The sequence below is a fragment of the Amblyomma maculatum genome, chromosome 1, assembly GCF_055883805.1.
Source record: "Amblyomma maculatum isolate TAMU_Amacu chromosome 1, ASM5588380v1, whole genome shotgun sequence".
Classification (NCBI taxonomy): domain Eukaryota; kingdom Metazoa; phylum Arthropoda; class Arachnida; order Ixodida; family Ixodidae; genus Amblyomma; species Amblyomma maculatum.
In genome coordinates, this window is record NC_139344.1 from 267590490 (window position 1) to 267604615 (window position 14126).

General features: G+C 51.2%; 1 protein-coding gene across 6 annotated transcripts in view; it reads left to right on the top strand.

Moving 5' to 3' along the window:
- The window catches only part of LOC146206484 (uncharacterized), a 252153-nt gene that overhangs the window by 145135 nt on the left and 92892 nt on the right, over positions 1-14126 (top strand). For all 6 annotated transcript variants that reach the window (XM_084591193.1, XM_084591194.1, XM_084591197.1 and 3 more), the window contains exon 3: positions 7383-7499. In XM_084591193.1, coding sequence (XP_084447319.1) covers positions 7383-7499 — 117 coding nt within the window. The remainder of the gene's footprint in view (positions 1-7382; positions 7500-14126) is intronic.

The window sequence follows — 14126 nt, forward strand, 5'->3', positions numbered from 1 at the left end:
AATAAAACCCGACCTACGTGCTGTCCTTTTCTTGCCCTCATTTTGTGTACGCGAAGCCCAGAGCGGTGGAAGGTTCATTTTTCGCACTTACTAGGTAGAATACCGCTCTGTTCATGTGCATGCCAGCTTCTCGTTGCCGTGGCATTGCTGTGGGCAAGACACTGCTCTTCGTAGCTCCGACGCGAGGCTTTCTCCCAGGTGGAGTGCACTTTCGGCGGTTCGCCTCTCGGCCGCACGCTCTCTTTGAAGCAACGCGCACCTGGCGTCCGTCGGCCGCCATATTTTTATGCTGCGTCTGCAGCGGCGCGTGAAGGGCCGGTGGCGCCGTCGGGAGGTCCCTGGCCTCCACAGCCAGGCGGCCTTCGCCGTCTTTGTGTGCACTGCGCGCGGCGTGTCCTGATGGCCTTTGAATTGCCCAGTGACGCCCGCCGTCAACCGGTTTGGCCGCCGGGCCTGACCCACTTCGGCGCCGCCACCCTCTGTGCCCACTGGCCTGCTCGAGCGGAGCCGGTGCCTGCGCCGTCACTTTGTTTTGGGGCCGTCGCATCTGTCTGTGCAAACACTTTTGCTGCGTGACTCATCGGCGTGTCATCGGCCCTACTCTTTCAACGTGTTATCCGCGCCCGGCGAGCAAAGTCCGCTACAAAGGGGGCATTTTTTATTTTGAGAGCAACGAAAAAAATGTATATATTGTATAACATCAGTCCTGTGCGCTCTCAATGCTGTAAATTATTCGTCCACAGTGTAGGGCAGTGCAGCAAATTCGGTGTCCCCTTGACGGAGCCTGGATTGCCACCGTCGCAGCTCATGGTATTCGTTTCTTCACTGCGCACAACTGAGACATAATCCACAAAGAAGGGCCGCCCTCCTTCGTTGGGCTGCACGCTCTCATAGAAAACACGGTTTCCCTTTTGGTTTTTCACAAGTTTCCGTTCACTTTTGCTTCTGGAGTTCTTTCGCTGATGTTTTTACTAGCCTGTTTGTGCTTTCAGCTGGTATTTTTTCGCAGCTGCTTGTTGGTTCGCTGTTTTCGTTCCGTTTTCGTTGCTGCATCGTAACCTGGAATAAAATCCACAGACAAGTGAAATAGAAGCGGCAGTTGCAGCGGTTCGCACTGTTGAGCTTCTTTCATTGCATGATGATTTGCCTCGGAAGGTCCTTCGACTTCCATTGACTCTTGTGGTCGTGCCAGTATATTGCGCACTAAACACTTCGCGCCACAGTGAGGCGTTGGTTCCTACGTGTCTTTACAGCCTTGTCTCACGGTGTAGAATTCATTTCGAAATCGTTTTCATGTAACAGGAAAACGCGACGTCGCATGAACGATCCGAATCACGTATTGTCCTCCCCGGCGATGATGTGTAGCGCGTAAACAAAACCTTTGGTGTTCGTTGAACTTGGCGGAAAACGTAACGCGCGAGCACTGTGTTGTTGCCTTGAGATGTTTGGCTTACGCGAACGTCGGCAGCTCACGTACGCGAGTGCGTTACCGAGGCCCGTAGTTGAGGCTGGTCGCCAGTGACATCGTCGTCAGTGCGCACCTGTTCCCGCCTTGATGGCGCTTTCATGACACGAAGCCAGGTGCGAGCGGTGCCGACCCGGCACAGGATGCACGCTCCGCGAGGCATGTCTCCATAAAGCGTTCGCCTCCTCGCACAAAGGCATCTCAAAATGATTCCCCTGATGCACAGGGGGTCTCACGCTCGAGCGGCCGTTGCGTGACGCCGACAGAAAATAGTCGTCGCAGACGGCCGTGATTAATCGGGGCCGGCCATTCTTTGCTTTCGAGCGTGAGATGTAGGAGGAGGGCGTGGTTTTGGTCAGGGGCCACATTTGCAAGAGGCTTCCTGCTGTGGGAGTTGTTAGGCACGCGGGCTTCTTTGGCGTATGCCGAAATATCTTCGCGCTCTCTTCAGAATTGGGCCGCAACTGCCCTTTACCAGCGCCCTTGCACTACTGAGGGCAGAGGCAGTGAGTAGCAGGCCTTTCCAGACTAGCTTGGAAGCGACCCAGGTCGTAGGCGTTTTGGGCTCAAGGTGCCTGCCTTTCCACGAAGAGATGTGTGCAAAGAGCGCACAGTTGCTTCACCCCTGGCTATGTCGCAAGCTTCTTGGGAGAAAGGGCTACTACGTCTCTTTCTTGCGCGTTTCATCGAGTCTCCATCGACCACGGATCGAAATGCCCTCTAGCTTAAAACGAAGTCCGACCTCCCTTCACTGAGATCATCGCTTGAGATCATTGGCTGTTTAGTAAAACCCTCCTCTGTAGGGCAAAGCGAGGTTTAGATCGCCTTTCTACCTTGTCTACCAAGATGCCTTCCGCATCTTTTTCAACCCATTGTTCGTCCCGAGCAAAGCAAGACGCCCGTGTGCTGTGTGATGTCAGTGCACTTTAAAGAACCCCAGCCGGTCGACATTTTCGGAGCCCTCCACTACGGCGCCTCTCATAGCCTGAGTAGCTTTGGGACGTTAACTTCATAAACGAAACCAAACCAATTAAGCGTGTTTTACCGTTGCGCTGCAGCCTAACACTTCGCCTGTTAAATTGTCACAGTGCCATGCACTGTGCTTTTGATGCCAACTTCCATGCGCGCGCCCGTTCGGGATGCGTACATTTCACCCACGTCTGGTTGAACGCGTTCCACCCCGCCGGGGTGGCGCAGTGGTTACGGCGGTCGACTACTGTTCCCAAGGACGCGGGATCGAATCCCGCCCTCGGCGGCCGCTTTTCGATGGAGGCGAAAAGCAAGGCGTCCGTGCGGTGTGCGATGTCAGTGCACGTTAAAGAACCCCAGGTGGTCGAAATTTCCGCAGTCCTCCACTACGGCGTCTCTCATAGCCCGAGTCGCTTTGGGACGTTAAACTCCACAAACCAACCGACCTGGTTGAACGCGTTCCACGTATGTTTTGTTCCCGTGAACATGCAGTGTTATATGGTTCATATTTGCTACAGCTTTGCTGTGTGGCTGTTTTTCGGGCTGTCCGCCTTGAGGCCGCACCTCCTCCGTCTTGAGGTGACGGGGTATGCCTTTAAGCAGTGTACATGCCGCAAGCTTGATAAAGCCTTACTGGCTAGCAGAACAGGAGCTCGGGCGAAGGCCATTATCGGGTCTGCATGTTTGGGCCAGCTTGCCCCTCCTCGACGAAATTTGGCGTCGTCTCGATGCTGCAGGATACTGCATGAACTCCGCGAGTTTCTTTCGTGCCGGGCCCGTGAAACCCCTACGGGCGTGGTAAGGTTTCATCACTCTGGCAACACTGCTTCGAGACTTGGCCGTTTGCGTCGCATAGTTAGCGCAGTTACTTGTATGGGCTCATGTATATAAACTTGCAGTCTCGTTTGCCGCCACTCCCAGGCTTAGTCGCCGGGCTGGCATACAACTTCCTTGTGACGAAGATTGTACGAAGCATCGGTTTTGGCTTCCTGAGCACGCACTAAACATCGTTTTTTGAACTGTAGTGCTGTACGCAAACGTGGCGTAAGCGAGTGTGTCTCCCAATTCTTATGTCCTGCGTCGGCATGTGTATATATAGAAATCATATCGACAGTGCTCCCAAGCAGCTGCTCAGCAATGATTTATTTTTAGGGTCACAACTTCTTGCACGTGTGCTTACGTAAATTCCTCTGAGTAAAAACAGCACCGTGGTGTTGACAGTTTCAGCAGTATCGCGACTCGCCGGTTAAGATAGTCAGTCTGCGGCCCCATAAGTTCAATTCGTCCCGCTTCAATTGCGACGGTGACACGGCAAGCATTGCACTTTACAACCGCAGCAAGCCTGGACTACTACGGAAGCTACGTGTAGTTTAGTACTTCAGATAACCTGTAGACCAGGCGTCATGGTGCAACTTACGTTGAGACACAGGCATGGAGTAACAGCTTGATCAGTATTTCACAATTACTGCAATGGCAGTATGTTGTTGATAAGGGGTTGCTGCCACTTATCTCCATTTCCGGGACACTCATGCTGGGGACAGGGGCACTTGCCCGATTTATTTCATTTAGATCGCAGTGTCTCTCGCTTTGTTGGCATCGTCACGTTGATTATGTAGTTGGAAAGGCCTGCAAATCTTTGGGATTTCTCCGTCGAAACACTCGTTCCTACCCGCAAGCTACCAAAGAACTCGTTTACAAAACTTACGTACGGTCAGTGTTGGAGTATGCTAGCACGGTGTGGGATCCTCCTACCATAGGTGATAAAGAGAAACTTGAGAAAGTTCAGTCCTTGGCGGCTCGATACGTACTTGGCAAGTCAATTTGAACGTGCTCGTCTGGGAATCGTTAAAACAGCGGAGAACTAAACTGAGGCTCAAACTCTTCCACAACATTTACTACTCCCACATTGGAATTCCACTCGAAGCATACATATTCGAACCATATTACGTATTCGCAATCAAAAGGTACGTGAGTATGAGTGCAGGACGGCAGCATACAGCGACTGTTTTCTTGCGAATGCCAGTCGTCAATGGAACCGTTTGCCGGCAGCTGTTACGACTATCTCATCAAAGGAATCTTTTTATTCTGCTTTGAGCCAAGTCACGTCATTTCATTGTTAGATACTGTATCGTTATCTGTTCGCTGCGGCCTCGTTTTTTTTATGTGTGCGTGTGTGTCATTGTGTATTCCAGTATGTCGCCATCCTTGCGCAGTATACTTGCGTAAAATATGCATTTAAAGTTTTTATGATCTACACTTTTCTATATGCGTGTGGACTGCGTTAGTGTTTTGTTTGTTTTTTAATACATTTTTATTGGATAGGCTACTGCAGTTGTAGTTTTTGTTATACCCTAAATTCGTTATATGCATGCGTACTGCATCAATGTTGTCATTCTTTTGGTTTTATTAGTTTGAGCATGACTGTGCTGCTATTTTTCTTTTTTTTACCTGCATTTATATGTTATATGTATCACCTTCCCCCCCCCTCCCACTGTAATGCGAAATGGCGCTGTGGGTAAAATATAAATAAATAATAAAAAGAAATACGCACCTGATGAATATAATTAGTAGGTTATGCTTAGGGGTTGGAGTTTTCGGTTTTTATTTTCAAAGAATTCGGCTGACTTTTTTCGGTGTTTATTTGCAAACATAACTTCCGGTGTTTTTTTTTTTTTTTTCCGGTTAATAATATTTTCTGCTGAAGAAATATCGTTTTTTTTTTTTTTTCCGGTGAGATAAAAGGCATGCGTGTACAGTTAAAAGTGACGTAGCGTACATTTTAGATATTTTTTCTTGCATGTTGTTTTTTATGCACTTTTATTTAATGTACAGTTGGTCATATATACAGCTAAGCTTCTGGAAGAAAAGGCTGTTGTGATAAAAATGAGCTTTATGACAAAGCGCATATGTAAAACAAATTCACACGTTAAGAAAAAGGAGTAACTGAAATATTATTCATTACGATAAAATTTTTGGATACACCAAATCACTTAAAAAGCTAATGCGCTTCTATCGGCTTGTCTCTGATAAGTGTCACGTGGCAAGAAACTGGCGGGTTTTGGTCTTCGCGATTTCCTGGAAGCACTTGCGCTGCAAATGCTCTGGTCTGTCCTCCGCCCCTAGAAGTGCCTGCCTTGCATTAGGCGCCCCTCCTCGGACGCTTGATATGTTTGAGGATCGGAAAGCACGGCTGCCATTCTTACCCCATTCGGGAGGCCATGATTCCATGCTGTTGACGGTTGTTATTATAGAAATCACATTAGTTCTGCATTGTTTTCAGTATTCAAATATTAGCATCGCTTGAGAGTAGTAGCGCTGCAATAGGCCCTGTAATACCGCCCTTTCAATCCGCGATTGTATTTTTGTAATTATAATTTGTTTACAGCAAAGGAAAGGCAGGTAGGAGTGAAAGCGGAACTTTGGTTTCGGGGAAAGGAAAGCGGTGTATATTTTCGTGGTGGACACCTACATTCAAGCAGGTCAGGTCAGTGAAGCTTTCACGTCGTTGATGCTTCAGTTGCACCACTCGCATCATAGTGTTGGAGGCTTTGTATTCAAGATACGGAAGAAACACTCACCAAATATAGGCGAATCGTCCGTTTTACGTTTTATGGCGCAGGCCGTGACCATTGGACGATTCTTCTATAAAATTACGGTTACTGCGACGGCCTCCCGGTCGGTACCACTATTCGCATCCTCTCGACCACGACGCTTAGCCACTAGTCCTACTGTCGACGCCGATTGGTTGCTCAATAGTTAGGCGGCTCGACTGCTGGTCCCCAGCACCCGGGTTCGATCCCCGCCATAGCGGCTGCGTTACGTGGCAGCGATGTCACTGCAGCTGGTCGAAAGTTCGGGAGTGCTTCACTACCGCATTTGTCATAGCCTTAGTCGGTATAAACTGAACTAAGACCACAATTGACATGCGTGCCATTCGACGGCGTTCATTACCACGCGGCTACTTTCGTCCCGAGCGTGTGGTAGTAGCAATCTGTTGTCGCCTAGAGCGCACGCGATCGTGTGCCGATATTCCAGTGTATGAAATAGAGCGCAGCTCGTGCCCATTGCATTTCCTTGGGACGTGGGACCGCGCCGATTCGCGTCTGGCGAATGCTGCCTCGCGGCGCCGACTCAGTTCTTGCCCGCTGCTGGGAGATACCTGCAGAATACGGAAATGGTTTCGAGGCGGGGGCGCCCACGTGTCCGGAGCGCGCCCGTACCAGCACCACTTCCGTCTGCGAGAGTGCGCAACGCTCTCTTCCCCGAGTGGGCCCTAAGCGTCACGAGGAATTAATCTGGGTCTCTCGGGAGCAGTTTCTCAAGGTCGCCGCGCGTGCTGCCATGGCAACGTTTCTGGCTCGCCTCTTCCTTGGCTGCGGGAGAGTATCGACCGGCACTCCCCCCACCCTTTCATTGATCAGCGCCGTGGGCGCCATGGCACCACTGCAGGCGCTGTCCCGCCGGACGCTGTCTGCGGGAGCGGCGCGCGCTGCTTGGACATTTTTCGACGCGCGGTATGGATCAGCCGTGACTCGTGCGTCGAAACGCGCCGGTGAGGTCCCCTCCCCATCTGCAGGCCGACCACGCCTCATTTCGTCAATTTGCAGTTCTGTTTAATCTGGTATACATCATAAATGGCCGACATCACAATAGCTTTTCTTTCTTTTTTTTTCTTCACCGGTCAAGGCAGTATACAGAGCTCTCTGCTTCCACTGGTGGTGGTGACGCTCTCAGCAGTCTCGAATAGTGGGTGGCACGTGATGTTTTTGCGGAAGCCAGGTGCTTCCTGCCTCGTTTTGAGACATTGCTCTTAGGAAGTCATCCTGGCTTGCGTAAACATACTACTTCATGATGATGACGCGGTGATTGCTTGGCGTAAAAACTGGTCACAGTTTACTTTTTGCGTCCACTGATCTCAGTTATTTTCATTTTTTTTTTCTTTCTGCAGAACTTCAACAGCTATATTGATCGAGTTGGAGTGTGGCAACAGGCGTTGAAGCCCATCGAGTACCTGACAGATCGGTTCCTGAAGTTCGTCAACTACTCCGAACTCAGGTTCTACAAGGTGGGTGAACTTTTTACTTCTTTTCGCTCTATTCCAGTGTGTCGAGCGTAGTGTGTAAATGTTGCTCGTCTACTGCGATTACCAGAGCATGCCGAAAGTGTAACTGTTTCGGTAAGCGTCATTTTCGGCTGAGAGTACAGGCGGCGTTTTTCGCTGACTGAGGTTACTAGTGTTACTTCGACACGGTTTCTCGCCTTTTCCGCTCGAAGCATATGGAAACCATCTATAAGCATTAGATGGAACATGCAGAAAATATGCTCCCTCACCGTAGTAATCAAGGCATCCCTCTGTCCTCCCCCGTCGCAGTAATTGTGAATGAATGTAGCCTGCAGCAGGTGGAAAGTGCGTTCGCTGGGTAGGCGTGTCGCCCTATTTAATTTTATTTGCTCGCAAGAGGCATTGCGGTTGCTAGGCCGCATGCAGTAAGAGGACTGCGAAAGCGCGACTCGAAGGCTCCTTGTTTTTAAAACCGAGTCGGGCACAGCTTACTTGCAGCCTGTTATTAACAGCCGGTTGTCGACACGGTTTCGTTACGACGTTCTGTCACGAAATCGCCAATATATGTTAACTACGAGAGCATCGCTTCCGCTTGAAATGTTTGCCTAAAGACGGCGCCAATGAGTCCACCGTCATGGATGTGGCGGCACATTCGCTAAACCATTCCGACTTTCGTTCGTTCTTAAAACGCATTTCTGCTGTGTTGCAGCATTTACATGATTCTGTCCTCAGTGTCAAGGTCGTTATCACAGTGGAATGAAAGCGCGGGAGGTCAAGGACAAAGACGTCCATCTATTGGTCTGCGATGTCGACCCCCGGGCGGTCCATTATCTAGGGGGCCCTCCACAACGGCGTCTGCATAGTCGCCGTTCTTGTGCTCATGATTTGAACAAGTGCTCCCCTTGTCGCCGCCGATGGTGACGTCCGGGCGACCTCGCTCAGCCGCGTGGCTGAGCGGCTGAGGCGACTGAACGAGGTCACCTTGGTAGGGGCTACGTGTGGCGCTGAGCCATTTGCCAGAATGAGTGATCTTGGAGAGGCAAAGCACTCCTTGTGGCCTGTATTGCCACCGATGCACAACCTAATTCTTTTTGCTGCTCGTTAATCGTATAGGCGCAACTGCATCCTCCTTCCCTCGTCTGCTGTTTGCTGCCCGAATGAACTTTCGCCGCTGCAGTCAACACTGCTCTCAGTGATACGTTTCACGACGGTTGCCGGACTGATCCATCCTTCAGCGTAACTGCTGTGTAGTACTACACAGGCTGTCCAGACTAGGCCTCATAAGGATTTTCTAACTGCGACAGGTGAAGAGTGAAGACCATCTCTTGTTTCTGTAGTTGTTGGCTGTCGTCTCAAGTGCGTGTTCGTTGGCAAGCGATGCCAGAAGTGCCGAGTTGAGCCGCTCGTTGTTTTTAAAACCGGAGCATGGGATTTCAGTCGGTTTGCAGCCTGTTATTAACAGCCGGTTGTCGACAGGGTTACCCTGGGTGTCGGGCTCCTGTGTTCTCGTCCTGGCCTGTGCGAGGTCACGGCGACGCTTTATCCTGATTGAGGTGTGAGGTTTATACCCTTCGGTTTCTATCCCTTGTTTGTTTGCACCAGCAAGCTTGTCCACCTGGTTTGACTTTAGTGCCCCAGAGCAGGTTTCGTCAAAGAGCGCTGCATGTTCATTCTTCCGGATATGAGGTTAATGACCTTGAGCCATTCACCCCCAAACAAGTGTAGCATCAAGGGAAAAACGCTTTTGCTGATTGGGAGACCGGTGTGTACCGATAGCACTAGGCATCCGTACATAAGGCTTACGCTACCGCCGCTTTAATAGGTTGTAGAAAAAGGTTGGTGGCTTTTTCCCTCTGACCTCTCTTGCTTGGTTGGTTGGTTGGTTTGTGGGGTTTAACGTCCCAAAGCAACTCAGGCTATGAGAGACGCCGTTGTGGAGGACTCCGGAAATTTCGACCACCTGGGGATCTTTAACGTGCACTGACATCGCACAGCACACGGACGCCTTGCTTTTCGCCTCCACCGAAAAGCTGCCGCCGAGGCCGGGATTCGATCGAGCACCGCTGTGGACTTTTCCGGAAAGGTTTTCTTTGACGTCAACAGCCTTCTCTCAGCCGCTGGCCGACGGACCTTCTGGCTGCGTTTCCAAATCGCGGCGCCGTCGGTGGCTAACGGGGTGCCGTTGTGGATACGATGTTGGCGTTGCAGCAACTCCTTCTTAGAGACCCTTTCCTGAAAACAGTCCTGCTGGCCAGGCGCGCGTGATCCGCTCAGTGCTCCCTTACTGGAGATGACGGCACCGCGATATGGGTCACTTAGGACGACTGCCCCTGCCCTCTCTCTGAGCACGTGTCCCATGAGAGGCGATCTCATGAATATTCTAGCGACTGCGTTTTGCTGCTCCCTTTGTTCTCGAAACATGTCGTGCTTGTGGCAGGCGATATCGGTCAGTTCTCTGTGACAACTTGCAAGTTGCGGCTTCGTAGAGCAAAACTTGGCGAAGCGAGAACTTGTGTTGTTGGGACTTGTTCTGTAGACAGTCTTTCTTTTCAGTTGACCTTTAGCGCCAGTGTCGGGTTCACACGCAGTGTTAGCATTGTTCACCGGTTATAGCCGCGGGTTCAAGGTCTCAAATAGACTCAGGCTATGAGGGATGCGGTAGTGGAGGTTTCCGGAAATTTCGACCGGTTCTTTGGCGTGCACTGGCATCGCACAGCACACGGGCTTCTTGCCTCCATCGAAACGCCACAGCTGGTAGTATTGAACCTTGGGTCCAGCAGTCGAGCTGATCCGTTCAAATTTCCCAGCGGTTCGTGCGCGTTGCGAAGAGGGGCGGTCCACTGCACTGCTAGCCTTCGTTATGCGGCCTTCGAGAGGCCGGATGCTCCCCGGTGTATGCGTGCGTGTCCAGCGGAGACCTCAGCGTCCGGTGCGAGGGGGGCCCTCCAAGGCCACTGACGCATTCCCGCGCTGGTCTTGCCGCTCGCATTCCAGGGAAGAAAACGAATACTTCTGCGGTGGCATTCGACGCCGGTAGCACGTTTCTGGGCGGTCGCCGAGATGCGCCTCGTGCTCTCCGCTTCCTCGCGAACGTGCAAACACTCCCAGAATTTCTTTAGCGTCACCTTTTAATTTTCCGTGCGGCGGTGACGGCCGACTGCCCGGCATGCTCGATGAGGCCCTTGTCAGAAGCTGCAGTTGTCGGCTTCTGAGCGACTTGGCGTGTGTTGGACGACGTATAGGCTCCTCAGTCCGTTTTAAACAACCGCCGAATTCCATCGCAAGCCCGCTTGCTGACGACTGGCGGGCAACATAAGTCGATGCTGTGGGCTATGTTTCGTCTACACGCCGAACACTGCACTGAGTGCACCTCGCCGCCAGGCGGCTGTCCGGTCGGCCGCTCGAGCTTTCTTTGATGTGGAACGCACCAGACGGAGGCGATCGATCAGTGTCAGGACAGAAGAGGGGAGAAGGAGCCGGTCCTGTTTTGCTATCTCCTTTTCGCTTGTTCAGTCGGCGACGAGATACAGCCCGATGAATGCGTTCTCGGGAAACCGTGGAAATTTCTGGCGCCTAATGAAAACACTCCGGTTTCGTACTGCCATCGCGCCTGCTTCGTTTCCAGCGTTCGCGACCGAGACTCGTATCCAGGTCGTAGACGAGCGTAAACTCCGCTGGCAAAAATAGCCCGATGAGTAGGGATCGGCGGCCTTATCACTACGTCTGCTCAAGGGGTACGCCCTTCGGAAGCATGGATACTGAGTGAGTGGGTGGGTGATCGGCTGGTTGTGCAGGAGAAGAACAAGGGCATATGACTAGCGTTGTTAGCCGTGTTTTTTTTTTTTTTTCTTTGTCATGAGACCATAACCCGTCGCTCAGTGTATTGGGCAAGTGCGTCGTGGCGTTTGCTTGCAGATGTTTCCTTGTGGGTGTTCGAACTCTTATTTTCCCGCCCTCACATTTTGCTTGAGTCTAGCCTGTTATTGCCTGGCTATTGGGCTGCTCCGTTAGGCGCCAAATTGACGGAAATGCCACGTTGAACGAGGTAAACAAGGCTCGCCCGTGTGACGTTGCACCGCTTGTCTGGTGGACTTACTCGAACGGAAGACGTGGTGTATCGAAGGCCTTGCGTCAACGCTGTGTACCTGCGGATTCTTGTGTGTGTGTGTGTGTGTGTGTGTGTGTGTGTGTGTGTGTGTGTATATATATATATATATATATATATATATATATATAAGAGCGAACATACTCAGAGTGCAAGGCAAACTTTTTTTTTTGTATTATTCATACTGTTGACATTTACGGGAATGTTGTCGTGTGTTGATTATCGGAATAAAGAGCATTAAATGCAAAGCGGAAGGAAAAACAACGCGCCGATCACCTTGTCACCTTAATGCGCGTACAGACTCTGCTTGTAGCGTGCACAATTTCTTCGCATCTTAATCCGCAAAATCGTCTCGGAAATGCGCGATGAGGCAACGGCGACAGCAGCGTGCGATGTTGTGTAATCCGTCCGCGGGCTGCGTGTCCTCATGCAACAGCGACTTCACTGCAAACGTTTGCAGGGCACGCAGAAATTTTATCGCAACCTGGAGTATCACAGTTTTCACCTTTGCTTGTATACGATTAAGGTATCTTTTGCAGACAGCTTCCACGATAGAAGTAATGCAAAGAGGCCTCTACTGAGGCAGGAAGTCGGCTTGGCCGGACTGGAGGGTGGTGTCCGAAATGTGGCGGTAGTAAGTCATTTTGCAGCCACCGCTGGTCAGTAAAAGTGGTGGAAACCGTGTTGTACGCCTGTATTCAGCCGTGCTGCCGTAGTCTGGGGGTCGCGCAGTTCATGTGCCTTGGTGTATTCTGCGGGGTTTCTAGTGACCAGGAATTGCCAGGGTAATCTTCTATGCTTGGAAGAATCGCGGAATTATCGATAGCTACAGAAATGTGTCCTGTTCAGGGGAAAAGACGGGGCGTCAAATTGACGCACTGGTCCACCGTGGACGTTTACTGTAAACGGTCCATTCGCAATATTATCTGGCATCGTTTCGCTTCCAACGTGAAATCGGCGTGGCACCCTGTCCGTTTTAGCCGCCTTTTTCTTGTTCGTGAAGTGTTCAGCGTTTCATCAGAGACACCACACTGCCCTAACATGGAGTCAAAAATTACTCTCGGACACCATTAAAATTGTTTTAATTCATGTATGTTGTCATTAACTATCGGCCGTTATGCTTTCCCGCCTTTTGCACTATCAGATGATTTTTGTTCAGAAAATAGTTGGTTGCTAGACGCCCTGCTCTCTTTCTCTCTACTAATAGCGTACTACACCATCGACGACGGGCGCTCACCACCCTTTGCGCAGAGCCCATAGCAGTAGTCGCGGGTTTCCCGAAGGTTGGCCGCAGCTGCGAAAGCTGAATCTGCGTTCTTGTGCTATAATTCTGAACGGATGGAATCGGGGCCCCCCATCTTTCTTGGTGCGATGTAGATGTCGGCCTCCTTAATGAAGTCCAGCTCACGTCTGCCGAAACCTAACGGCCCGGGAGGGTTTGAGCCGGATTATCGCCTGCCCACTATCTGGATTGCTCCCCCCCCCCCCCCCTCCTTAAGCCTCCGCGCTTTCGTAAACACTCCGAGGTCGTTTCAAGGGCAGGTCACATGGCCCTTACCGCATCTAACTTCTCGACGCGGGATATTTCGCTCTTTCTCCGCCGCTTCCTCGTGCGTCGAGCCTGCGTTCGGACGCCTGTCTTCAATTGGCAAGAGCGACAGCTACATGAGGGGGGGACTGCACCGTTGTGTAGCCACTGTAGCTGTGGTTAACCTTCACGCCAGAAGTCTTTGACGGAGGAAGATTCCCCAGTTTGATAACGCCGTGGTCTGGAATCCGCGGGGTGGCCGAGCAGAAATTCCCTTTGCCGTTTTTGTTTCCTTGCGCGCGACCCTTGCCCGTTCAGGAACCGGAAGGAATGCCGTATTTGCCAATGGCGCAGTATATCACTTTTCTACTTGCCAACTGTTAACACCGAGAATTGTGTTATCGTTGCGGTTCTTGCGAAACTCGCGTCAGCGGCTGGATGAGGGGCGCGCAATGCCGGCAGCTCTGACGTACCTGGCCATAGGAGGCAGGCCACTCGTTACGAAAAGCGCGGTCGTTGTTTATCTCCATTGTTGAGCATAATTCCTGTGTCTGGTGGATATTTGGGCACGCGAAGGGGGATTTGGTTTCGGCGAGAGCTGCTGCGGAGGTTTTCAATGCTGTTTTGAGGGAACGGTTGTTGTTTGGCCCGCATGTTGCTATCAGGTGGCTACACAGATATGCGGAAACTAATTGCGACCGCGGCGAAAAATGTGCTGTTGAGACCTGCACGCGCCGCAGTGGTTTAGCGCTCATTGAGTTGGGATGGCATTCGTTTCGATGTACGCCCGTAATCCGGAGCTTGCAGCCTCTTTTAACTCTGCTTAATTATTGTGCCTTTCCTTTGAGTAGACATACTCAAAGACGAGGTAGTTATGGGTTCCCTCGATTCACCCTCGTTATTTAGTAGTCTTCGATTGGAGGTTGATATGGCGCTGTTTGCAGGTACCATTTGCATCCGCCTTGCACTTGCTTTGCGTCTAGATTACGCGCACCAT